Raw genomic sequence first — 24126 nt, 5'->3', positions numbered from 1 at the left:
GAGCGATTTCTTCATAAAGTAAACCCAAAAATACAAATTTGAGACGATGAACATAACAGTATAATAGAAAATGTAAAGAAAGGATTTAACAAATGCGCCATAAAATATCATTCTAGTAAAAGATATTTCCCATTCATATAACCCTTTTCGCTCAGTTAGAAAACTGAAGTAAAAGTGCTGAGCAGTTCCTGCCCACATAGCTGTTCCAGCAAATAACGCACAAGTTTATAGATAGAGATTAAAAAAGACACATGCTTTGAACCTCGACGAAGTATTAATAATAAAAATATTTATACATGAACAGAATATCCCAAAGCAGATATATAATAATAACAAAACAAATAACATCCAATCACACACCTATCGTACCACACGCCTGAATGTTTTGATATGGCAACAACCATTACCCGATTACAATATAAGCTTATTGACGATACGGTTGCACTTGAGCAGCTTGAAGTGGTTGTACAGGAACTCCAGCTTGCGATTGTGGGGCAGTTGGTGCCTGCTGTGCAGGCTGCTGTTGCTGAGGAGCTTGCCGCTGTTGCTGGTAATCCTGTGGCTGCTGTTGAGTCCGGGGAACAGCTTGCGGCATCTGGTGGATCGGTTGTCCTTGTTGCTGCTGCATCTGCGGTGGAGGCGGCGGCGGAGCAGTCTGGTATTGGGGCGGCCATCCATACGGAGCCGCATGCGGGTGACCATAGATCTGGCCATAGTCGCCACCGCCTGCGTAATATTTTTGATCCTGGGGAGCGCCCTGCGGCATATACGCATACGGTTGGGTGTAAACCGGCATCGCACCAGGATATGGCCGATAGCTTGGGTGCACGTATTGCTGTTGGCGGTAATATGGGTCACCGCTATTGATGACTTGACCGTGCTCGTCAGTCGCAACACCCTGCTCCGCAGGTGGTCTGTAATATGCATCTGCTACTCAAGTTGAGTATGACACCATAGCAATAAGCCCACTAACTAATACGTACCATACATATTCACTCCTCCTCCGGGAACAACAGTGCGTTCGAGGCCATTGGATCCATCCGGCGGTATCCGGAAGTTCTGGCGCTGCGTCAATTCAGGCGAGATCGCTAGATCACGCAGAAGCGGATTCGTGCTAGGCGTAGAGAAGTTGCCCTGCATGACGTCCTCTGGCTTATAGTACGAAACCAAATGATGAGGACTCCCGTTAATAAGCACGCTCATTGTCTTCTTGATCAAGCCGCCATCCTTGAATCCATAAGAATCGACGAGGGAACCGACAAGAGCCCGCTCAGCCTCTGGATCATAAATGCTTGATCCAGGATGCTGTGGAGGCGTACTCGATACCGCAGCAGCAGCGGCTGCGGGCGCGAGAGGGACTTTCGCTGGCCGGGGAGACTCTACCGCGGAGACATCTGCCCGTTGTTCCTGGTCCAAGTAGCCGCTGCTTCCCTCGGTGCCACCGTTGGCGCCAGTCTGATAAGGATCGGCGCTGGAAGTGCGCTTCTTACGGCGATTGCGTTTGGCAGCCCGCTTCTTTTCACCAGGCGCAAATGGCTTCTCAAGCTGACGGTAGACTAAGAAGTTGCCAAGAATTCGGGACGGCGACCACGCGATTCCGTCAGTCCATCGCTTGATGCCGGAGGTCCCCTCGTTGAAGATGAAAATATTGCCTGACCGGATAAGCTCGCTGCGCTCACGGTCGTGTGGCCGACGCGAGACGTAGTGTAGAAGACCCTGCATACAAGCCTGGAACAGGATCAACGCGTCGTGGGTGGTAGACACGTATCCAGTATAGGTAGCGGACAATCCCTGAGGCGGACCAGAGCCGGCAGTGCGGTTCGCACTGCCAGGAGTCGCAGCCGACTGGGTTGGGTCCGGCTTCGGAGTAGCGTGCTGTGGAGTAGTCATTGCCGTACAGATCTAACAACTGTCAGTATGATCTATATATGGCGACAAAAGCCAACAAATTAAATCAATCTTGATTTGAATCATCCACCGGAGAATCAAAACCAGGCGACGCACATTATTTTTTACAATCGGCTATTTAAGTCGACAGGCTGTTCCGGCAGTTGGTGTCGCGCTGGATAACAGATAACCAAACAACTTTCGCAACAGAGCAGAGAAATCGAGGGGCAATAGATTCCCTTGTGGTCGAGACGAGAAGTTCGGAATATGAAATTGAACAAAAAAATGAGGCAGCGAGGTGTCGATAGAGTCGTCAGGGACGCTGAGAACGTTGACGGATTGTTGTACGGGAGTGTGATGAGAGTCTCATCGATTGGCGACACTAAGAAACCGAGCAAGCAGTACGCTGACCTGAGTCTGGTCAAGTGACTTAATTGGAACGCCTACGGTGTACCGACGAGAGCGACGGTAGGAGTTGCAGCAGTTCGGGAGCGTGCTATGATGGACAAAAAAGGGCTTAGTTGGGTGAAGAGAGAAGAGAAGAAGAGAAGTAGAGGGAAAGAGGAGCGGAGATGAGCAGAGCAGAGCAGAGTTGGGCCCCGACGAGATATAGTTTTGACGTGCAGGGCGTCGGAGAGCAGCAGCAAAAAAGGCAGGGTCAGCCGGGTAAGTGAGGAAGACATAAGAACATGAGCGCGTGCAAGCGAGAAACCAAAAGCGCCGCCCTTTTGGGGGTTAGGTGGGAGGCAAGTCGGGTACCAGTTATCGTCTGACTTCCCGCGTGTTGCTGAACTCTGGACGCTACTTCCACAGTTTCCAGATAAGTCATTAAAAGACTCATACCCATAATATCTGCGAGCAAGAGTGCTTGCCTGCTGTCGTCTGATTCTAGAGGAGAGCAGCAACTAAGGTGAAGTAGATGTAGCAGCCCATTTACTCGGGACCGCAAAGGCAAAATGCGAGGGTTACGACATGGGACGCGTGCGAGTAACAGCGCCGTACAAGTTGTTACCTGTGCCATTTCCCGTCACCTCGACAAACTCTAAACCACGTGCCACTGCACCGCCACTGCCCCGTTCTGAATTATTCGCCAAAACGAGTAGTAAGTAATTGGACTCGATATTTCCGCAGTTGTAGATACAGCTAAATGACAGATATAAATTTTCACAAGAATGGCCCAGAATTGAATAGACTTGATGCAGTCCAGTGACAAGGTTTACCGTGCACGGTTTGCGGCCATGCGTAAGGTTGGCACAACCTTGCTTGTGTTTATGTTTGACTTCGCAGCAATATACGGCATATTTACAGTTTTGCTCAAACTTCAGTGTGTAAACAAAACAATAATTCACTACGCAGAAATCCGCTTTTCATTCCACCTGTCTGCTCTGGCCTGTCTTCATGTGCACTCAATTACGGCCCTCTCGAATCCACGGGCGCGACGGGACTTCTCCACTTTGTCCGCCTCGGCACATATATGAATGTGGATGACGTGCGCGTTGCACAAATCGCGTGGGAGACGACGGGTCACTTGCACGTGCTGCGGTACAAAGTTGGTAGTAAAAGAGTACGAGGTACGGAAGGGTTGGTTGCGCCTTACTTTCGCCGGTCGGAACATCAGTTCCCGTTTCGGAGAAAGGCTTGCGTGTTATGTATGCTAACCGGGAGTTGTCCGATCCCTTGTGTCTTTTTAAGACTTTTATACTAGTACCCGACCCGCAGGCGCCCTTTTCGCCCACACTGAATAATACTGCTCCCGCAACTCTCTCTTGTCTCGACTCTAGCTTAATTCTACTAACTTTAGCGAGCGGTCGTCACTTTGCGATTCTATCCACCAACACCCCTGACTGGATCGCCACTGCCTCAATATATCCGTATCCCGTATCCAGTTCCCCGCGGGGGTACGTCATTCTCAGCGGCATATATTCACTCATCCTACACACACAAACGTCAATATAGTTGTACAGCTACTGCATATCTAGCTACCATAACATTAGTTAGATTTATTCAACAGCTCCTGCTGTGCATATTAAACTCTTTGAAATGATAGAGGTTCGCGTAGCAATCGTTTCTCTAGTCCCAGAAGGTATTATGGGATGCGTACATCATAGTTCTATTCGTTATTAGCGAAAACCGGCTATTTGCCGTTGGCAAGCCTATAGTGTGGTCAGTGCGATCGTCGGCTCTTATTCCGCTGCAGACTGGGAGTTCCACGGTACATCGTTTAGATATCTGCACTATGGAATAATAGGACAGTAATACTGTAAGTGTTGGAAGATCTTCCAGTTTTGTGAGGCTGTAAATTCTAACAACATCGCCCATACAAAATTCACCTGATCAGCTCGTCTCAATACCATACTCGTGGAGCTACGCAATCAGCAAATCCGCAATGTTTAATATCTTTAGTCGTTGAAGCTCAGTTAGATATATTGCGGAGATACCAATCATGTACTGAGCCGGATATCCCGATAGGTGAGTCCGTTTCAGAATTAGACTGCTGATGTGGCTGATTTGATATAACAGTCGTCTAGCTTAAGTGTCATGGTCGTTTTGGACTGCATCAAACATCAAATACGACAATACGTCAACTCGCCCGTCTGACTGTTGAACTAGTGAAATCAACTTATGAGTCGCGATCGGAGTTCCTTGTCATGCATTTTATTCTTGTGACTGGACTACCCCGTTTTCCATTAGCCTAAATGTGCGGCGGGAATGTGCTAGTCGCCTGGCTTTCAAATGCAGACCGCTCCCATGGACGTCTATGCGTGCACCGTACGCTCATTATGAATTGATGGACACCATCAATTCGGCTTATCTCCGACTATAGTTAACTCAAACGGTGGAGAATTGCCTTTACCAATTAACTGCGCCGGCACTATATATTTCTAGTATTAACTAATGCAGAATAACCTTGTGTGGATCCAAATATCTTGCCTAGTGGACATCACTGTATTCTGTCGTGAACAAAGCCGAGACGACTTGTAACGGAAGAGCCGCAGACGCAGCGCAATATTGTAGCCGGAACACCATAGTACCAGGTGTCCGGTGATAATCGTCGGAGGCTAGCAAAGACAAGGACAATCGTCTTGCACCTTATAGCATGACGTGAGAATTTATTTTCTCAAGGAACTCAACAACCGAAAGTAAATTAATTTGATTCTCGACTAGATCAACTTTTTCCCGGTGGAACCTTTCGCAGTGGATTGACGTAAACTTATCCCACCACAAAGTACGCTCTTCAGTAGAACAGTACAGAGACTTACCCAACCATGACAGCCATGTTTTAGAGTTTCGTCAACGAAGGTTTTATCTTTTAGTGTGACGTGCGGTCGACACAAGGTTATTATGGCCAACCAAACGGTTTAATCGTTTGCACCGGCAAATAAACAACACCACACCTTTGGGTTTAAGTTAGTACATGCTAAACTATTGGCTATCGCATCGCTTCAACAATCAGCAAACTTTGCCTCCCTTGAAAGCATGTCCGAAAATTGAATGACCAGATTATTCGAATTAAGCTGTCATCGAATCCCACCATTCGAGCCTTCAAAATAGTAAAGTTTATTGGTTTATTGCATTGAGTGATCTCCTAAGCGAGCTTATGAGAATGGCTAGGGCACGGAGGCTAAGAAATTAAGCTGCAGACAGGGTAGCAGCAACGTACATATCATATCCGTCGCCTTCTCGGGTATTATTTATTGTCGAGCTGTAGGATATTCAAGCTACCACTGGACTTTGAAGCAGCTACTTCTCAGCCTAAGAGACGAACACGTGGGCCATATTATCTAATTCGATTCCGTTTTCAGTAGCGTCACTTGTTGTTCAAGCTAATTCTTCGTCCGAGTTATCGGCTGTGTATCAGCACAATAATACAAATCCGGAGCCGTTTCAAGGTAATCAAATGACTGAGGCCGTCAAAACTCGATATGACATTGCATTTTACATTTCTGAGAGCGCAAAACGTTTGCGGTTTGCGGCCGGTGTTTGCGCTGGCTATTCTGTGGATATGTATTCGCCAACGCAATCTGAAATTACAGGGTAGCCCGGCGGGATTGTCGGCACTTTCTAATATTATTTGTACGAGAACGACAAGTGGATGTGAATGACATCGTCTTCGCAGAGTCAGACTTTTTGAGTTGCGTCTGTCGCAGGGTCTAACAGCAACAAAGTTCCGTAAAAGCTTCTAAGAGCTTTCCGATTGATACAGAAGCGAGAAAAATGGAATACAGCGACATCATTCCCACTCCAACAATGAGTAATCTGCGATAATTGCGTAAACTATCTGATACCGGTAAGCGATCAAAGACACTATCCTGGTCAGAGAGAACGGAAAGAAAGTTGAAACTTATGTAGGTGGCCGCGATCCGAAACCCATGAGAGGTAAGCATAATCCGCTGGCGACCATTCGGTTCCTCAAACGTTAGCCAAGATAAAGCTGTGCAAGTTTATTGGTCCGAGAAAAATTAACTATACAGTTTATAGGCTAAATCTTACACTAAACGGTCAACCTCCACCCCCCCCACCACCCCGTACGATCACATAACCGTCTGGAAGTTGGTTTTAATTCGGACGCGGATGGCGTCGATCGCGATCGCACCCGATGGAAACAAAAAAAAAGCGCGCAGGATAACCCGGCCCTTGTATTGTCAGTGCTGTCACAAGACGCAGAAGTGGGCCCCGCTTTCGGTGGTACCTTTAAACGCTAAATTTGCTGCATTCTTTGAGTACCATGATTTGGTACTATGAATCAAACCTCTGTGAAAATGATCTTGTGTCCGCTGCATAAACATACGTTTCAACCTCATTCTTTTCATTGTCTACGCCAGCAACCTCGTCTTCGGCGCCGGAGGGGGATTTCGCTGATATTAATTTGCTCCGGATGGCGAGTTGGTACAGCGCATCTGCACGGTTACAAACTTCAACTTATCACTACTTGCAAAGAGACTACTCAAAATTTCATCAAAGGCAAGAAACTTTTCCGTCTCTAATTTAAAATCGCGCACAACTACATGCTTTTGCTCCAGCCACACCAATGTATCTTTGGTAGCGAGGTGACTCGCGACACTTTCATCTTGGCATCAGGTCACAAATATTACCCGGCATTCGTGGCCGTCACCACTGCAAACATCTTTTCGTCATGTTAGTAGCACTTCAAACACGAAGTAGGTGTGGCCCCCGCAGCACTAAGGGAGACGTCGAACGATTTTATATTCACACTGCATTCTTCATTGATCAATCGGCAGCCCGGGATTCTTTAAGCCATTTCACTTATGAGTTCACTTGCGTCTTGTAATTCGATAGTATTAATTGAGCCATTGTCAACTTGTCCGGATTAACGCCGGCTTCGTGCGAAAGGAACATAGGCCACTCGGAAAAATAGAAACTGTCTTTGTTTCTAGGTAGTGAACTTTACATTAGTCTCATATGACCCCGGTGGCTGGACACCACACTAGTTTTGGTGCATACATTCCAACAAACGCGCGACGACGAGTGAATTTCTGCAGGGGCCACCTAGATCGAGATTTAACGATCCATAGCAATGGCTACCATCATTTGCTTGGCCATTAGTTAGCCAAACCTATGTACCTGACAACATCGTATCATGACTGCAAGATTGGGCATAGTACTTGCTTGCTACCGTATGTAGTATTGGACTGCGAGGTATACCTTTACAATCTCAGCTAATTTCGACACTTTATGTAGATTCTGAGAACTAAAAGCAAAACGAATCATATATTGCCCGTTGCTAATAACAAGTTTTTAAGTATATTCGAATATTAGCTCACCATTGTGTGTGCGAATTTTGCATGAAGCTTACATGAGCCGGCAACTGCATCTCAAACGCTAGTATGGCGAAGAGTAGCGCGACGCAAGGATATTTACTTGTTTCAAACTCTCGCTGTGTTAATTAGAGGTCTCACCCTTGATCTCAAAACATGATAGGGTGACGAATTCTTCTAGCGAAACACAATTAACTGCGGTAGGCTGTCATGCTACTTGCCATTTACAAAATTGGATTAGCCGATGTAGCTTCTCGCTGGCAGTAAACAGAAAAAGGCGTCTATCTTTAGCTACCATTCCTTAAGGCTCGTATGCGACTTGTGGAAGATCACTGTCGCAGCAAGGCAATCATTAATTCTCCAGCAGTTCCCGCTCCGGTGTAAAATTTACCGCTTGGTTCCGGAACCCCGCTTAATTGAAAGCATCAACTAATTTTGTGCGCCAAAGTTTTAATGTGATAATTTCCGCTTCTAAAGTTTGTCTTCAAATGTTTATCCTGTAAGTATATTTTACGTTTGCCGGTTGGAGGTTTCCGGAAAGCGTGGAAGTATAATTGCTGCCAGCCTTTTATGATTAGCTATTTCTCGTCTGCCCATCCTATGTGATCTAATCACATTCAGTGGACTTTTTCTGCCAAACACATATCATAGTCTGCAACGAACCTTGTGTAAAAAAGCAACGACTATGATTCGAGACCGGCTTGATCTCGTCCTTCACTAGCGTCTCGGCAAGATAACAGTTAGTTGTCGTTGTCACGCACACTAGGAAGCCAGAGTTCGTTGAACGCCGCAGGCCCAAACGCCACAAAAAGCAACTTCAAAATCTCGAGTTCTATGCCTGGCCTCCTGCAGTGCGCAAAACGCAATCATTCATCCTTGGCCTCGGACAGATGCACTCCCAGAGCAAGCGTTTGCAAAGAGTAATGAATGATCGTATCATAGTCGTGAGAAGTTATAGGTTCACTTCGAAGGAGCCTGCACAGCGACGAATTATTGCGTACGCTATCGTCGTCCTGGACAGTTGTTAATACTCTGCAACTTAGACCGATAGCCGACTACGATATTGCTCTCCAATTGTCTTGTCTTTTGAATTATATATTTCAAAATTCCGCGTATTTAATTAATCAAATTAGTAGTCTGACCGTATCCGGTTTTTTCAGGGTGGATTAATTTGAAGAAGTTCTTGTAGCTACTGACGATGCAATGACTGGACTAGATCATCGAGCCTCAGTTCCCCCGCTTCCAATACTGCAACATTGAACATTGGAATTTTTTTAAGTCGTGCTAGTAGAAGATCATAAACCTACCGTTGCCAGACACCGTCTGTGTCCTTTCGTCCTTTCATCGTCAGAGCCGGCCGCCATTGACTGTTATAAATGACTCGCCATGTGTTGTCAGACTATCCGCAAATGGTACGATTACGTTAAGCTTGGTATACGATTTACAATCTATTTCTTCACAACAAAATTCTCAATTGCTGAACGGTCATCAAACAAGACTGTTTTATAAAACATCCGTGATGCGAAGACAAACCATCGCGAAGATTACATCACGACACCATTAATACGTACAAAACAGAACAGTAGGTCCCCAAAAACAACGAAGATAGAATGTTACATCTTAAACCAAGTAAAATCAATGACTGTGCTTCACCTGAGATCGGCTAACCTTAAATTACGCTTAAAATTATAAGAAAGCACTTGCTGACAATCGATGCAATTTGAAATTGATACACAAATCCACATATACAGAAGAACAACAGCCGTATATGTATGCAGTACCTACAATTATAACATGCTAGCAAACCGCCACAAATGTACCGGCGAGTATAACGCAGCAACCCAAGGGTATGTTTGTCGTTAATCTTCCAAGCCTAGTTGACGAGCCATATTACTTGTGATGTCATAGACAACCCAGAGGTGACAAACCTTAAACTGGAAGTTCTCTGGGAAGTTGGCAGTGTCATTGCTGATGACGAGCTCTCATCATAAATGAAGCACCGTCAAAAGCGGTCCGGAAGCTTCCGATGATGATGAGACCGCTGCTCAAGGAGCTCGCGTAACACCGCAAAACCACGATTGATCTGGCAAATATAGGACAATGCCTACAAAGATTGGTATGTTGAGCAACTGCAGCTCCGTAGTCAGTAAAACCGCATGAATCCGATTATGGGAAATTCTGTATTCGCTGCCGTTAGCCTACAGATATCTTACCAGTTGGACGAAGAACACAATACTCAAAAAGGGCACTAGAGGCACCAGGGCACCGGAGCATCTCCGATCCGTTGGAGATTAGGAGACTGGCAAAGGCATTTGGGTGGTGGAGGGCCAACAAACAACCAGGCGCGGGATGCAGGGTTCTTAGCGGGATGGGAGAATATACAGTACAGGCTCATAATGACGAGCGCAGGATCAGAGGCGATAGTTTTAGGGCTCACGGGAACAGGACACAAGCATCAACGCAACATGTGCCTTCAAGAGGATCTCAGTCCGTCACAGACCCCCCACTTGCAAGTTTGGTATAGTACCTCACCAGAATGTTCCTCGCCCCTTTGATGTCTCGGAAGCACACATACCCGCATTGAGCGCATCTGAACTCCTTTCCACCGCCGACGTTATTCAGACGGCCGCATGCTCCGCAGGTCTTGCTTGTGTGCCTCGCTGACCAGCACAACACGGCACCAGGGGTACTCCCTTTCATTTTCATCCACCGACCAGTTAAGGTCATCGTGAACCTCAGCACGGGAAGATTACCACAGACAATTGGCCCACCCCTGGGCATTTGTCTCCAACCCCCACTCGTTGGCGTCGAGAGAAGGGCAAGGCAACCACAGTGTTGCCCGTAATTGCGTACGATAGCGCAGACTTTCATATGGATTCGAGATTGCAAGGCATACATACATTGTTGCTATTTGAGATTCAAATTGGATGGTCATCATAAAGCTACACCTAGTTGTGATTAAACTCAGAACTGTTTTACTCAGTTCAACGCAGCATGAACCCCTACGCATTACGCCCCAATTCAAAGGCAAATTCTCTTCTGTAGCACTACCGCGTATTCGATTTTAGTCGCAGTTGTAAAAGCAATTTGACAGCTCGCCAAATATTACTTTTGTTGAGCGTTGCTTGCATCGTATGACAGTGACATTGCAACCTATTGTTAGGCCTCAATTGCAGAAGTAAACGCCAGGCCGGAAAACTGGCATTTGGGAGACTATTTAGTCTGTCGGCACCTGACGTTTAAATCAGCAGGAATTGTACTTGGTCAAACGATTTCCTCGTGCGGTCGAAGTTGTCGTCATTCCAAAGTTCCTGATCAATGACACATTTGTGAACGCCTGGGCGACTTAATTATCGAACTTGCACTCTGCCTGGATAGTTAACCACCTTCACTTTCGCCATAGGTCGGAAATATAGGAGTTGACATGAACGATACCGAGGCACCTTTGTCGTATTGCCTCAGCAATTTGTTGTGGTCCAGATCGCCGAATCCAATCAGTCTGCGGCAGTAAGCAGTTGTTTGTTGGCTAGTACCTTAGTGCGAGCCACTCAACTACAATGGCCCCCTGAGTAGCGACAGATCGATGGCTCATCAATGCCACGCGTCAGACATATCACGGTAATACGCTTTAACGATGATGTCTTGGTCAGTCAACCCCTGAAAAAATTCGGTCGACAAATTCGTCTTGACCTCGCATCTTGGTGAAATGCTATTTACAAGTCCATGCATCGACAGTGTCCAACTGCCACCGATGCTTATGGCCCGATAAAGGCCGCTCCCGAAAAAGCAATTGTGGCTTTGCTTTCTCCGACTTCATCCGACATAGTTTGGGCCCAGGGCTCATAAATAAGGAGTGCAATCAAAATGAATCTTCAAGTTCTCCTTATCGACTCCTACGATTCCTTCACATTCAATCTTGTCACTCTCTTTCGTGATCTCTCGGTGCATCCCGAAATAACAGTCGTCCCTAGTGCACATCTAACGCCAGCCTATGTGTCATCCCACCTTTTCCCTGCTCTACTCGCCAAGTTCGATGTCATCGTCATCGGGCCTGGACCGGGTACGCCATTACAGGAGGATCCTGATATGGGCGGCATTCCACACATATGGCATGCCATCGACAAATACTCCACTGGAAGTTATCGATGGGTGCCTCCGGTTGTGTTCGGAGTATGTTTGGGATTTCAGTGGATATTGCTTCGACACGGGCACCCAGTCGTGCGGCTGCCGAGACCGCGGCATGGACTTATTTCTATCCTTGACGTTACAGAAGAGGGAAAACATGACCTTTTTGCTGGCCTTGATGGCAAGGAGATTGAATGCGTGCGATACCATTCGCTGTATGTGCAATACGACAACAAGTTTGCCGGGAACGAAGATATTGTGCCCTTAGCGTGGTCTCTTGATGAGAACGAAGAAGGCGAGAAAGTGCTCATGGCGGCGCGACACAAGGTGCGACCGTACTGGGCAGTCCAGTACCATCCCGAATCCGTTTGCTCGAAGTACGGTGCGGAGATCCTGGAGAACGTTTTCCGCATATCAGAAGAGCATACGCGATTGCGACGTCAGTGGATCAATCGAGTATTGGAACAAGACCATCTGCCACTCTTGAAGGCTAGTATTTTGGAACGTCAAGATGATTTGGAGTCATATTTGCGGGATCGTCAGCATCGGTGCAAGGTTCTACACAAATGGCCTCATCAGAGTGCAAAACGGTTAGAGGCTCGTGACCAGCAGGCTAACTTAGCAACTCCAACGCTGTTTCAATACATTATCGACTTGCCGGAAAACGTCAACGTCTCCAAAGTTGTCACAGAGCTTTGTGAACAAGTTTTTGAGATTTCGGGCGTGTTCTCACTACTTGAATCCGCAGCTGCTCCCGGATCTTGGTCGTATATGGGGTTCAACGAAAATATTCCCCATCGCTTCACATATTACATTCCCGATCCATTTCTTACCGAGATATCGACACTGCAGCCGCAAGCATGGACAGTTGATTCGATTGACGACGTATGGGAACTGCTAGCATCGGTGATGGACGTCAATATCTCCCAAGTGATCCAGGTTGGTTGCGGCCCCAACAATACAGATACTCGGATAAGTTTTGACCAGATGAAGGAGATTGTCAAGAAAAGCCGAGAAAACGGGTATGATGCGTGGCCTAGTTTCTTTGGTGGACTTATCGGCTACGTGAGTTACGAAGCCGGAGTCGTTGCTGGTCTCAACGTTCATGTTGACCAGGAATCACCTGCTGAAGTCCCAGATATCGACATGTCATTCTATACGCGTTCGATAGCAGTGAATCACAAGACTAGACGTGTATTTATACATACCTTTGAAGATCAGAATTTTGTGACGATTTACAGGTCCTGGATTCTCCGAGTAGCCGAATGTATGGAAATGCTTCCCGAAGTCCGACGTGCGAAAGGCTACCCTCCCAAAGAACGAGGTAGCGCGCCCCTTGCAAAATTCAGTGACAAGAAGGTTCCTGGAGAAATACGCTTGCCTGACAAAGACGAATATCTTACCAAAATTGATCGTGCAAAGGAATACCTGGCTAGTGGGGACTCCTATGAGTTATGTGTGACGGATCAGACTGTCATTATTGAGAAAGGTTCATTGCATGACGGCTCGGGTGATTCGAATATCTCGTTTAAGGAAATGCGATCAGATTGGGCATTCTACAAACGAATGAAAGCAACCAATCCTGCACCCTATTCGTGTTTCTTTAGGTCAAAGAAATCCGCGTTGATCGGTATGTCTCCAGAACGGTTCCTGCGATGGGATAATAATCTTGGCGAGTGCGAGCTCAGGCCGATCAAAGGTACGGTTAAGCGGACTTCGAAGACCACTTTAGAAGAAGCAATAGCGAAGTTGAAGACACCAAAGGAGCAGGCTGAGAACCTCATGATCGTGGATCTCATCCGTCACGACGTTTCGCAGTACTGTGAGAACGTGGAAGTCACTCAGCTTATGGGTGTGGAAATATACAAGACCGTGTATCAGCTTGTGTCTGTCATTGAAGGCAGGAATATGCGGCCTGGAGTCACTGGTGCTGACATATTACGAGGCACTCTGCCGCCGGGATCAATGACGGGTGCGCCAAAGAAACGCAGTGTAGAAATTTTACAGGCGCTCGAAGGGCACAGACGACGCGGCATTTATTCCGGTGTCAGTGGCTACTGGGACATAATGGGGCATGGTGATTGGAGTGTTGTCATCCGGTCAGCATATAGCGTGGGAGGACAAGGAACAGATGTTGAGAGAATATGGAGAATTGGTGCCGGCGGAGCAATCACTGCGCTTAGCGATAGAGAGGAGGAGTGGGAAGAAATGAAGGCAAAATTAGAGGGGGCGTTAAGGACCTTCCAAGATGTATAAATAACAACCGACTTGTAAATAAATTTGTTTTCATATCTGGAAAATTGCATTGCATATGACTGCATCCCTCAGAATTGTTAATATTAACTTGAACGTGCAATCAACTGAGAAAGTTGAGATATAGTCTTCGACATCCTCGACGATTCATGTAGGGCACATTCTAGCGGGTAAGACGATTTCCATTGGGAGTTCATGGAAGAGAGATAAACCTTAATCCGAAGAGTCCAAAAAATTCCTCAACTACAAAATATAAACCTCGACCGTATCGTCGACGGTTGACGCTCGACCAGGATGAAATTAGGAGAGCCTGGGGTCTTACCAAACACCTGGAGGGGTGCAATTGGGAAGGCCCATCAGCGGGTAAATATGGTGAATTACGAGAAATCAGGTATGTTACATGTGGCTTACCTCAACTGACTAGAGATGAGCTAGATGAGCTAATGCATCTTATAGAGGAGATACTGAAGTATTTGAAGCTAGATCAAGATTATAATAAACACTTTGACCTCATAGATTGTTATCCAGGTCAGTACTTCAATCTCATAGCTGGGTCGTGCGGATAATTAATTCCATCATAGGTTGCGGCGTTTGGTCACGAGCTCTGCACAAACATCTTCAACCAAAAGTTCATGTTATGCTGGAGAGTTTTGACAATTATTATAGTTGGAATAAAGATGTATGGAAGTCGTTTGTCCTGACTTCTTGCTGCTGGCTAATATGCTCGTATACATAGGGTTACAATCGAGATCTCAGCGCCTCCAAGGTTATACAAGTTGATCCATACAAATGGAAAGTTTACAATCTATTAGAGAGATACGGCGCATATAAACCACAGCATGTTCCATTCGACCAAGTCAACAAGTCATTATTGTATACTGGACAGTTTACTACAGCGCAAGGGGGACAGCTATTATCGCAGTTCATCACGTGCATCGCCTACCGCAATTGGATTCAGAAATTTGGGCGCATACGAATGCTACTATGGGTGCGCGATACTGCCGCCTTCAGAGCCGTTGCGACTCATGAAGAACCTTCAAGGGGGAAACTGAGTGCTTTAGTATCCCTATTCGCGGACATCGATGTTGTTGCCGCCTCAGATGCGAATGATTTTCGGAGACAAGATAGCAAGACGGGCAAATTCCTTGAAAGAATACCAGCTTTGCGAAATGCTCCCATCAAATTTAGCGTTGACGATACATTCATGAAGGTTAGTACGCCTTGGTTGCGTGCTGCAAGTATAACGGCTAATTAGTCACGAAGGGTCCGCTTGTATTACTTGACGTCAAACCAAAAGAGCAGCGAGAGTGGGAAAGTGAGATCAGCGCACACGAGATGGAGTATGTACTGCGAAATCTTTTTATCACTCCAAAGATGCAATTGCGTACCTCTATAAATACACTTGGCGCTGGTGCAGGAGAATATTTTGAGACGCGGTTAGGCCATTTATATGACAAAACAACTCACCAGCTCACGCCTGATGAATTTGTTGAGATCTTCCAAGAATTTAAGGTATGGCCATATAAACCTGAGCATTTGTTCGATTTGGGCGAAGATGACTTGGACAGTCGGACTAAGAGGGACATTATCCAGTTCCTATAGTTCGTAGAATCTCACAATTGGCATCCAAAATTGTACAGAGGAAAAAGTTTACGGTGTCAGGCTATTTTTTGGTTTAGACTAGTTATTAAAATATGTACATAATATATATGCTATTTAGCAATTATACCTGTGCCCCCTAAATGGTATGATACAACCCAGTGTGCAAAAAAATCAGTTTGTTGGATTAACATCAGAATCTCGACAATCCACTTCTGATAACGCTTTTTGTTATTTCCCGTGAAAGCGTGCTCAGCATAACCGCGAATGAAAGGTGTATATGGATGAAAATATCCTGTGATTAGTTAGAACTGCTCAAATAAAAATCAGTTCCAATCTTACCTTGCGGCCGGTCAGATCGACCAGATTCCTTGGCTTCGGTTCATACTGACGACGTAAGTAATTATCCGACCTCCCGTTCCCTGTCAATATGTCAGGAAGCGTGATTCCGCCGGGACCAACGGCCGAATTTCTTGCAGTAGACTCCGAATGGTTACAATTCAGGCTATCAGCTAATTTTGAGTGTCTAGCAGCATCAGCTTCAGCTACGATCCAACGCGCAATATCCTCAAGTGCTGGTACGATTATATGCCAGGCGTCTTGGAGCTGAGATTCACGGTCATTCGCACAAATGAGGGCATAAGAGCGATTGCTCCCACGAGCCATCTCGTCTCTGATTCGGAAAAATAGAGCGATTGCATAGCCTATCTGACCGTCACCGAATAAGACTGTCGTATCACTTGTCAATGGATCCAGCGATAAACTAGTTCCGTATAAGTCATTCACTTATTATCGTTACCTCAACCATGAAAAAAAATGCAAACAATACCATACCTATTCATGCACAATTGCCGGAGAGCTGAGTAGCGATCTTGCGACCTGGCATTTGGAGTAGACAGATAAATAAGTCGTGTGCCTTCAGGCGGCGTAATCGTCTTCTCAACGGAGCGTAGAACCGAAACAGAACTTTCCGTCGGAATTGAAAGAGAACATGACGCACAACCACCTCCAGCGCCAGCAGCGGCAAACCCTTCAGGAAACGATGCAAAAGGCGCGAGATTCACCACCGGGACTCTAGGCGATGAAGTGCTCAGTGAATAAGTTTGAGCTGACTGGTCAGCATCCAATGTGCCAAGTCTGACAGAATCAGGAGATGCCCGTGCCAAAGGCGTGGTGGTAGATGAGGTTGACAGAGGGTCTAAAATTGCTTGTGTGCATATTATCGGGGTTGGTCCGTGTATTTCGCAAAAATGAGCCAAACAGAGCTAAACTATTACTATCAATTGTCGAAGCAGTAGTGAAAACGAAGCCCCATACTTACCAAGAAATCCATGGTCAATTGGGTCTATTTACACAAAGTCGCCGCTAAGTAGATAAATATCCGGACAGCTGTGCTAGTTCAAGATACGGCAGAGGTGAATACGTGCAATTCTGTACTCTTTGAAACGGGCTAATAAATATCAGCCAACAACAACCGACCCCATATTCAAACCGCTATGATGGCTACCATGAACAGACGTCGGGTAATGAGGCAGACCGAGGACGACAAGTTTAAGTTGGTACATGAATTCCCTTAATCAGGATGGTACCTTCTACGAGCACGTGTAATCATAAATGTCCCTGTCGGATACACTATCTGTGCTATCAATGTCGTGATTAAGGCTCTATTGGAATCAAGTACCTGTATTTATGCAAGCAGCCAATGTAGCCGTACGACGTATTGACAAAAAGGCGACCCTGACCCTGCAGCGGCTGTAGTAACAAGAAAGCACGGCCATTTGCGGTACACTTGGGGTGCAGAGTCCACGACTGGCAGTAATTGACAGATTGCGACTCAGCGACATTCATCGCATTTGATTCAATTGCCAGAATACAGGTCAATCCAGGTTTGAACTCCCGGAATTGACTTTGCTATCGATACGTTCGACTCTTCCGGCGTCGTCTTTAGAGTGCATGGTGAGACTACACGCTACGTCTCATCAGCTGGAGGTCCAGGCGCACTATGACACGAGCTCCAGTACAGGTCTCTAAGCCCATGGCGGCTTTAGCAGATAATGTAGACGGATATGAAACGGTTAACTTTAAAGATGCCGGGAATCGAAGTAGGGACCATTACAAATCTAGCATGGTCAAGTCGAGATTTAGAGCACGACAGCTATTGTTACCATTGGTTCGATGGGAAACCCCTCGATTGGCATGGATTCAGGTGAGAGAGCTGTTATTATCTGGGCATGTTAACGCTGCTACCTTTTTGGGGACGTACATTTACATATTGTGTGTAGCAACATACGAGATCACAATTCCTAGATGATTACTTCGCACTAACCGCCAACCTCGGCACACATACATTTTTTGTTATCATGCTTCCGATGCCTTTCTGGTTAGGTTATGCTTATATTGGTAGAGGGTAAGTTGACTTATGTCACCATCTACAACGAGTATAGCGATTCTAATAAAACAACCAGGCTTGTTTATGTTCTTGCAGCTGGCGTGCTCATCAGTGGCATGATGAAGGATTTTTTTTGGTACGCAACGATCTCTGGTTCAAATATTGAGCGAGCTGACGCATATATCAAGCCTTCCACGACCTTTATCGCCACCTCTTCACCGTATTACTATGTCTGGCTCTGCGGCTCTTGAGTATGGGTTCCCAAGTACGCATACGACGAATGCTGTGTCAGCTGCCTTGATGATCCTTTATAATGCCCGCGAAAATCCAGATTTCATGTCGCCATTCTCTTTACTGCTGCTTAGGATTCTGATGTGGATATATATGGGTAGCATTGTTCTTGGCCGCATATATTGCGGAATGCATGGCTTCTTGGACGTTATTGCAGGAGCAATCCTTGGCGCATTGATCTTCTATCTTCGGTGGACTTTTGGAGACGCGATCGACCAATTTATGACAACGCCTGGTCTATTGGCACCGTGTGTAATTACACCTATCATGTTGACTCTTGTTCGAGTTCACCCTGAGCCGGTGGATCCCTGTCCATGCTTTGAAGATGGCGTAGCATTTGCCGGAGTGGTTTTAGGAGTCGACTTGGCATTATGGCACGGTTGGGGCACTCCTTTTATGACTGCAGTTCCGTATCCTGGGTACATTCCATACAGCTACGCCAAATCCGGAATTGTCAAGTCGTTTGCTCGGGTGGCATTAGGCATTGTTACAATATTCGTGTGGCGTGCTGCGATGAAGAAGACCCTGCACGCCGTTCTTCCGCCGCTTTTCCGCCTCATTGAAAAAATCGGTCTATCTATGCCCCGAGAGTTTTTTCTGAAGGCTTCGGAGTACCACAGGGTTCCTTCTTCCATCCCAGACAGCACACTCGTCGGTGCGCGAGAAATTCCATCGTTGATCCATAACATCACCCGAATGAGATCCGATTCGGTTGGCCCTCAGAGTCCGGCGGATATGTATGAAACAATAGCCTATCGTGAAGAGCGGCAACGACGGAAGTCTCTCGAAATTCAGAGCGACACTGCCCATACAGTGGAAACAAATGATGGTATGGATGAGCTGGATGAAGATCAACTTTTCTTGCAGATACCAAAGCCACGAGTACAGTACGATGTTGAAGTCATCACTAAACTCATTGTCTATGCAGGCGCGTATTTTCCTATTGAAGTCTCTGGTATGTGGAAGTCTAATATTCTTTATAGGAATCGGCTGGATTGCAGTTGAAGGTTGCGCATGGGCGTTCTATCAACTGGGATTGTAGGCGGCCATTCCATATGTTATACGTCCGGCTAGAAAATTGCACACTCCTAAGAGGCAGTCGATAGTTTTCTTACATTCTTTCCTTTTGGATTTCTTGTATTATAGAGGAATATGCATGCATTATGCTCTATTGTATATTATAGTTAGGTTGGGTCGTACATTTGATGGACATATCAGTTTTATCGTGTTGTCATATTACATGAATCGATTAATTTACATATCTGTCTAAATGTCTAAATTACAAGGGTGCTACAGTTTTGTCTCAGTATAATGTACACTACCTTCAAAAATTATGTAGTCCTAATCGAAATTTCGCCAATTCTATGCACCAACTGCATCACTACCAATATCGTAACGCCGCCAACATATTTACAAAGAGCATCCTATCCAGGCTATCCGCACATAGTCATACAAATACGAACCAAAGACGAAGCCAATTAATCTACAAGGATATACGCGTCACAATCACTGAGCAACATCCCGCCGCAACTAGTATTGTTAGTACTGCATCTAACAAGTATATGACATGCAACCAGGACGCTTACCTCTAATTTCAACTGATGCAAAATATTATTCTTACTAGCAACATCCACAATGTCGCGCATCCGTTCAATATTGCCTGTGCTCTCTGCGTGCTTCGCCATCCATAGACACGGCTTTAGAGTCAATTTCGCAACACCCGACCCATCCATGTGCTTTAACATCTTCCACGCTTCAGTCGCGATATGGTCGTTATTTGTCAAAAACCCAAACCGAATTTCCATCACGAGCATAGAGAACGTAGGAGGAATTTTTCTTTTGAGGAACACTTGTTTAAACACAGCATATATTTGCGGTTCCTTCAGCTTTATGCATGCCGTCATCAATGCTTCGACTACCTTCGTATGGAGAAAGTGCTGGTGGATGGGTTCGCCATTGCTAGTATTTGATTCTACTCTATCCAGAAGAGCAATCATGAACCTCAAAACGTTGGCGTCTTCTAATTCGACCCCTACCCGAACAATGTTGACCAATGTGTGCGTAGAAGCTTCCAATCCAGATTGTAGGAGTGCATCAACAACTATTAAAGCTGCTACTCCTTGATGCTGTTTTATTGCTAAACCTCGAATCATAGTGTCGAACGATGTCTGATCTGGAAGGACCGAAGAACAAACTAGCAGATTGCTGAGCTTTTCTAGCACCAATGGATCGTCCCGTGAACTCAAAATAGCAGATATTGTTGTGTTTAGTCGCTTCGATTTTAAATGCCTATACACAGGTCGTTGAGGCATCGAGTCGGAGAATCGCCCCAAATCATTCTCTTCCATGGAATTTAATCGCTCCAGTGATTCTGGCAACCTCACAATCATCATGGCTAGTTCCACACTGTTCATTGGCGTGGTCTTTATGTCAATTGCATGCATATTGACACCCATAGTTGTCAATGTATTATAGATCTTCAATTCAAGTTTGGATAGGCGCACAGTCCGGCGAAACGTCTCAAACCTCGCTTGATGTTCTTTCTCTATTTCGAGTCGCCTCTCCTCATCTTCCACGACAAGAGCTGCCTTTGTCGCGTTATATTTCATAAATAATGCCCGTCTAGCCTCTTTAATTGACTTACTGCCCCTCTCTTGCTTCGGAGCCCTGACCGACTTCATCAGCACCAGCATCAGGGATAGTATATTGAACCGGTACACTAGCTTTCGGATCGACAATCGCATCCGCGGAACAGACACATCCGCTGACTGTGCAGATAATGCTTTCCGTCGCGTGAATGTCCATGCCTGGTTACAATAAGCCGGCGGCATATGAGACTGGTCACGTAGGGCATTACCAATGCCTTGCTTCCCCTAGATATATAAATTCTTTAAATGCTTATAGACAAATAGCAATTCCAAAGAAGTCATCCAGTGCCAAGAGAGGTGTAGTGTCCCACGATTTGAGGTTGCGATACCTGTTAGTCGAACTTCGAGAAGGCCTGACAAAATTACAATTTAGAGATCAGTCGGAAATAGTACAAGACCCTTGCTGTTGTCCAAGGTTACAGATGCACCAAAGGTTGGCCCCGGTGCAACATTTTTAACTACTTTTATGAATGTGCACTAGGACTAGCTCTTCAAAGGAAAGCAATAGAGTCTGAAATACAACCAGTCCAATCAGTTACAAATTGCGCCGATGCCTCTCGCACTAGCCCTCTCTGCAGAACTCACGGGTGTTACCGATCTGCAGCCTGTCGATTCCCCAGATTCTCCGTACATCTACTCATTCAAATTGCAATGTACTTCGTGCCGCGAAACACATCCCAACTTCGTCGATCTGACAGCTTACGAAATGCATGATCTTTCTGGTAGTCGTGGTGAAGCAAATTTTGTTTGGCGGTGTCGCGCATGTAGACGTGAAAGTTCGGCATCATTCAAGACAAATCCAGTTCCATATACAATTGAAGATTCAGCGAAATGGAAGAATGTAGTTGAATTCGAGGTTCGTGGGCTAGAATTTACGGAATTCAAAGTTGAGGGGCCATGGACTTGTAAGAGTGAGGCAAACGGAGCTATATTTGAAGAAGTCGATTTAAGTCAGGGTGAATGGTTCGATTACGATGAGAAGGCTGGCGAGGAAGTTATGATCACGGACGTCAAGTGGCAGATTCGGCGGTCATAAAGAACATACTAGCAGTTAAGTGTAAAGGCACGTGGGCATTTGAAATGGCGTATTAAATTTCGTTAGGGGTTCTGTAAGCATATAGTGGCAACGCCTATAACCCCATTGTACAATAGCAGAAGCAAACATCAAAATACTCATTATCGTCTTAGATATGCATGTAACGAGTCCACCCGGTCTCTTTTAGATAAGCCCACTCTGAATGCTGGTTGCTTGAATAAGACGGGTCCGGGCTTATTCTTCATGGTTATCATCTGCTTCGTTCGCTCGGCCCTTGCCCGACTATGTCCGATTCCCTGCTCTACATCATGCCTCACAATAACATCTGCCTTATTAACTTCGAAATTATCAGTGGCCTCATCCTTTGTCAGAGATGATGGCGAAGTGATTCGAGCATGTATCTGTTCAAGATCCGCACATATCGTAGTGTCTCCCGTTTGAACCTTCAGTTTCTTCGCAACCATCTTGATCTCATGATCTGTCTTTTCCTCGACATGCTGCTTACGTTTTTTTTCCACCACGAATGACGGCTTTGGTAACGGTTTTTCTATCTCCGCGGGATCGGCATCGTGATCGTCGTGCACGTCAGTCGGCATGCTGCTCGAAATAATGACTGTCTCTGCTAATGAAGAACTTACTGGGAATGGTGGGAATAATATCACATCATCTGCAACTGCTGACTGCTTATTTCTTGCGAACGATCGATTTGGCGACTGTTGCGACTCAGGTGGAGATGCTGGACTGACATTTCCTTGATTGACTGCATTATATTTATAATCATGTATGATGTATTCCTTTCCGTTTGTCCCTGGAGACGTTAAGAATCCAGCTTCGGAGAGCTTGTCGGTAATATACCCACCATCTATGAAGCCACTGTCGAATTCTTTCTCGAGATCTCCTTCATCGCTATCTGCACTAGATTCGAGGCCACTGACAATGTTGAATAGCTTGTTACACTGGACATGTCTAGCCGAGTCGGGCAGATTGTTTCTTTCTGATGTCGAGTTTGGAGCATTCGATGCTGGTACATCATAATACGCTGGCGGTAGCTCCAGTGACTCAGGGTATGTTAACGATATGCTGACTTCTCCCCATATACTGTGTTTGTTGGAAATATCATCTAAAGCAGGTCGCGTTACCGTCGCTTTTCGTAAATGGGAGAACGCTCGTTGCAAATCTTCTTGCGCGTCATTAATTTCTTTCCGTAATTGTTCTATAGCCAGTTAAACCATTGCAACATTAATAAAAAGCTTGGATTAAGGTAGCAGATACCATTACTGTTTGGAATGCTACATTCATCTGTAGTGTGCTCAGATTGGCGTTTCGAACGTCGCTGGCGCAGTTCATCCTTCATCTGCTCCCGAGCTAATCTGAGATATTCAGAATGATTCAACCCTTGGCTACTATCGCTATCCGAAAAATGTTCGTAATCTTCCTCAGAGTCCTCAATGACGTGTTCCTCCCAAGGCATTGCCGTCTGTTGGGATATTTATTGGCGCGATCTGCCTCCCAGGGGGTTGTTATATAAGTATGATCGTAAGACTGACGGTAGTTATTGATTTCAACCAAGGGTGTGCCAATAGACAATATACGCCATCAGTAGCCATATATTATTTATTGGTATGTGAGGTACCTTGATAAATTGTGGATGGGCTTCAGTCACGTCTTGTAGCCCATTATTTGTTTGAGCTGCCTTTCCATTGGTTTGTTTACAATACCATCGTTGTCCCGTGACAACGCGCGAAGCCGGGTAATTGGCGACGACGTCAACATTAGCGCTAAAGGATCATATAATTAGCACAGTTTCGCATTTTCTCAACGGAACCATACCAGTGTGTCTTGCACTTACCTAAAATTCATTCAAGCGCGCGTTCATACGCACTCGTTGTCTTTACTTCGTTTCGACTTGGATGCACGGGCATCATCCTGTTCTTGTCTGACCTGACGACACAGGTAGCCGGGACCATCTGGACGCGATTCTGCGACAGCATCAGCAACAGCACCTTTCGGTCGGGCGAAACAACAACACCTTTGGGTTGGGCGAGCAAAAACACCATTCGGGAGAAAAAATTGTGAGTTGCGTTCTTGTCCCGACACCACAATCGGTTGCAATTGCTGCAA

At 45.9% G+C, this 24126-nt stretch overlaps 9 protein-coding genes across 9 annotated transcripts; 4 read left to right on the top strand and 5 right to left on the bottom strand.

The window, feature by feature from the left end:
• Nucleotides 1-424: 424 nt before the first annotated feature.
• V1513DRAFT_386007 (Gti1/Pac2 family-domain-containing protein) lies at nt 425-1890 on the bottom strand (the record flags this gene model as incomplete). The annotated part of the gene is made up of 3 exons (XM_066895226.1): nt 425-706; nt 1015-1340; nt 1491-1890. 3 exons carry the CDS (start codon nt 1888-1890, stop codon nt 425-427), a joined length of 1008 nt encoding a protein of 335 aa, XP_066750633.1.
• An 8022-nt stretch (nt 1891-9912) lies between these two features.
• V1513DRAFT_386010 (uncharacterized protein) lies at nt 9913-10101 on the bottom strand (the record flags this gene model as incomplete). Its single annotated transcript, XM_066895227.1, has 1 exon — nt 9913-10101. A coding segment is annotated over one exon (189 nt), but the record flags the coding sequence as incomplete, so codon positions are not given.
• A 1269-nt stretch (nt 10102-11370) lies between these two features.
• V1513DRAFT_454232 (ADC synthase) lies at nt 11371-14089 on the top strand. Its single transcript, XM_066899354.1, has one exon. The coding sequence runs from the start codon at nt 11529-11531 to the stop codon at nt 14043-14045; it is 2517 nt and encodes an 838-aa protein (XP_066750631.1). The 5' UTR covers nt 11371-11528; the 3' UTR covers nt 14046-14089.
• A 187-nt stretch (nt 14090-14276) lies between these two features.
• On the top strand, nt 14277-15770 carry V1513DRAFT_454231 (ribosomal RNA adenine methyltransferase KsgA/Erm). The gene is made up of 5 exons (XM_066899353.1): nt 14277-14433; nt 14499-14570; nt 14624-14721; nt 14779-15252; nt 15306-15770. Exons 1-5 carry the CDS (start codon nt 14337-14339, stop codon nt 15642-15644), a joined length of 1080 nt encoding a protein of 359 aa, XP_066750630.1. The 5' UTR covers nt 14277-14336; the 3' UTR covers nt 15645-15770.
• V1513DRAFT_454226 (vesicle coat protein) lies at nt 15716-17349 on the bottom strand. Its single transcript, XM_066899352.1, has 4 exons — nt 16963-17349; nt 16476-16906; nt 15984-16404; nt 15716-15936 (listed from the first exon to the last, which is right to left on the bottom strand). The coding sequence occupies exons 1-4, from the start codon at nt 16972-16974 to the stop codon at nt 15835-15837; spliced, it is 966 nt and encodes a 321-aa protein (XP_066750629.1). The 5' UTR covers nt 16975-17349; the 3' UTR covers nt 15716-15834.
• A 93-nt stretch (nt 17350-17442) lies between these two features.
• V1513DRAFT_454220 (phosphatidic acid phosphatase type 2/haloperoxidase) lies at nt 17443-19686 on the top strand. The gene is made up of 5 exons (XM_066899351.1): nt 17443-17847; nt 17924-18048; nt 18107-18166; nt 18219-19249; nt 19305-19686. The coding sequence occupies exons 1-5, from the start codon at nt 17644-17646 to the stop codon at nt 19361-19363; spliced, it is 1479 nt and encodes a 492-aa protein (XP_066750628.1). The 5' UTR covers nt 17443-17643; the 3' UTR covers nt 19364-19686.
• On the bottom strand, nt 19537-21306 carry V1513DRAFT_406487 (uncharacterized protein). Its single transcript, XM_066895638.1, has 2 exons — nt 19908-21306; nt 19537-19851 (listed from the first exon to the last, which is right to left on the bottom strand). The coding sequence occupies exons 1-2, from the start codon at nt 21150-21152 to the stop codon at nt 19828-19830; spliced, it is 1269 nt and encodes a 422-aa protein (XP_066750627.1). The 5' UTR covers nt 21153-21306; the 3' UTR covers nt 19537-19827.
• Nucleotides 21307-21437: 131 nt separating this feature from the next.
• On the top strand, nt 21438-22153 carry V1513DRAFT_454216 (uncharacterized protein). Its single transcript, XM_066899350.1, has one exon. The coding sequence runs from the start codon at nt 21520-21522 to the stop codon at nt 22003-22005; it is 486 nt and encodes a 161-aa protein (XP_066750626.1). The 5' UTR covers nt 21438-21519; the 3' UTR covers nt 22006-22153.
• V1513DRAFT_454215 (uncharacterized protein) lies at nt 22044-23787 on the bottom strand. Its single transcript, XM_066899349.1, has 2 exons — nt 23278-23787; nt 22044-23218 (listed from the first exon to the last, which is right to left on the bottom strand). The coding sequence occupies exons 1-2, from the start codon at nt 23474-23476 to the stop codon at nt 22146-22148; spliced, it is 1272 nt and encodes a 423-aa protein (XP_066750625.1). The 5' UTR covers nt 23477-23787; the 3' UTR covers nt 22044-22145.
• Nucleotides 23788-24126: the final 339 nt, after the last annotated feature.

Source organism: Lipomyces chichibuensis (assembly GCF_038497645.1).
Source record: "Lipomyces chichibuensis strain CBS 12929 unplaced genomic scaffold V1513scaffold_70, whole genome shotgun sequence".
NCBI lineage: Eukaryota > Fungi > Ascomycota > Lipomycetes > Lipomycetales > Lipomycetaceae > Lipomyces > Lipomyces chichibuensis.
The sequence above is the reverse complement of the archived record's forward strand: the minus strand, read 5'-3'. Positions and strand labels throughout refer to the sequence as shown.

Excerpts from the sequence above, each read along its gene's own strand:
- V1513DRAFT_454220 (XM_066899351.1), top strand. The coding sequence starts at position 17,644 with ATGACACGAGCTCCAGTACAGGTCTCTAAGCCCATGGCGGCTTTAGCA. Across the intron at positions 17,848-17,923 it reads CTCGATTGGCATGGATTCAG|CAACATACGAGATCACAATT; the intron begins GTGAGAGAGCTG and ends TATTGTGTGTAG. Across the intron at positions 19,250-19,304 it reads TAAACTCATTGTCTATGCAG|GAATCGGCTGGATTGCAGTT; the intron begins GCGCGTATTTTC and ends TATTCTTTATAG.
- V1513DRAFT_454232 (XM_066899354.1), top strand. The coding sequence starts at position 11,529 with ATGAATCTTCAAGTTCTCCTTATCGACTCCTACGATTCCTTCACATTC.
- V1513DRAFT_454226 (XM_066899352.1), bottom strand. Across the intron at positions 16,405-16,475 it reads CGGCAATTGTGCATGAATAG|TTTATCGCTGGATCCATTGA; the intron begins GTATGGTATTGT and ends ATACGGAACTAG. Across the intron at positions 15,937-15,983 it reads TCGATCTGACCGGCCGCAAG|GATATTTTCATCCATATACA; the intron begins GTAAGATTGGAA and ends AACTAATCACAG.
- V1513DRAFT_454216 (XM_066899350.1), top strand. The coding sequence starts at position 21,520 with ATGCCTCTCGCACTAGCCCTCTCTGCAGAACTCACGGGTGTTACCGAT.
- V1513DRAFT_454231 (XM_066899353.1), top strand. The coding sequence starts at position 14,337 with ATGAAATTAGGAGAGCCTGGGGTCTTACCAAACACCTGGAGGGGTGCA. Across the intron at positions 14,434-14,498 it reads GGTGAATTACGAGAAATCAG|AGGAGATACTGAAGTATTTG; the intron begins GTATGTTACATG and ends TGCATCTTATAG. Across the intron at positions 14,571-14,623 it reads CCTCATAGATTGTTATCCAG|GTTGCGGCGTTTGGTCACGA; the intron begins GTCAGTACTTCA and ends ATTCCATCATAG.
- V1513DRAFT_406487 (XM_066895638.1), bottom strand. The coding sequence starts at position 21,152 with ATGCCGCCGGCTTATTGTAACCAGGCATGGACATTCACGCGACGGAAA. Across the intron at positions 19,852-19,907 it reads TGCATCAGTTGAAATTAGAG|TTGCGGCGGGATGTTGCTCA; the intron begins GTAAGCGTCCTG and ends TAACAATACTAG.
- V1513DRAFT_454215 (XM_066899349.1), bottom strand. The coding sequence starts at position 23,476 with ATGCCTTGGGAGGAACACGTCATTGAGGACTCTGAGGAAGATTACGAA. Across the intron at positions 23,219-23,277 it reads TAGCATTCCAAACAGTAATG|AACAATTACGGAAAGAAATT; the intron begins GTATCTGCTACC and ends AACTGGCTATAG.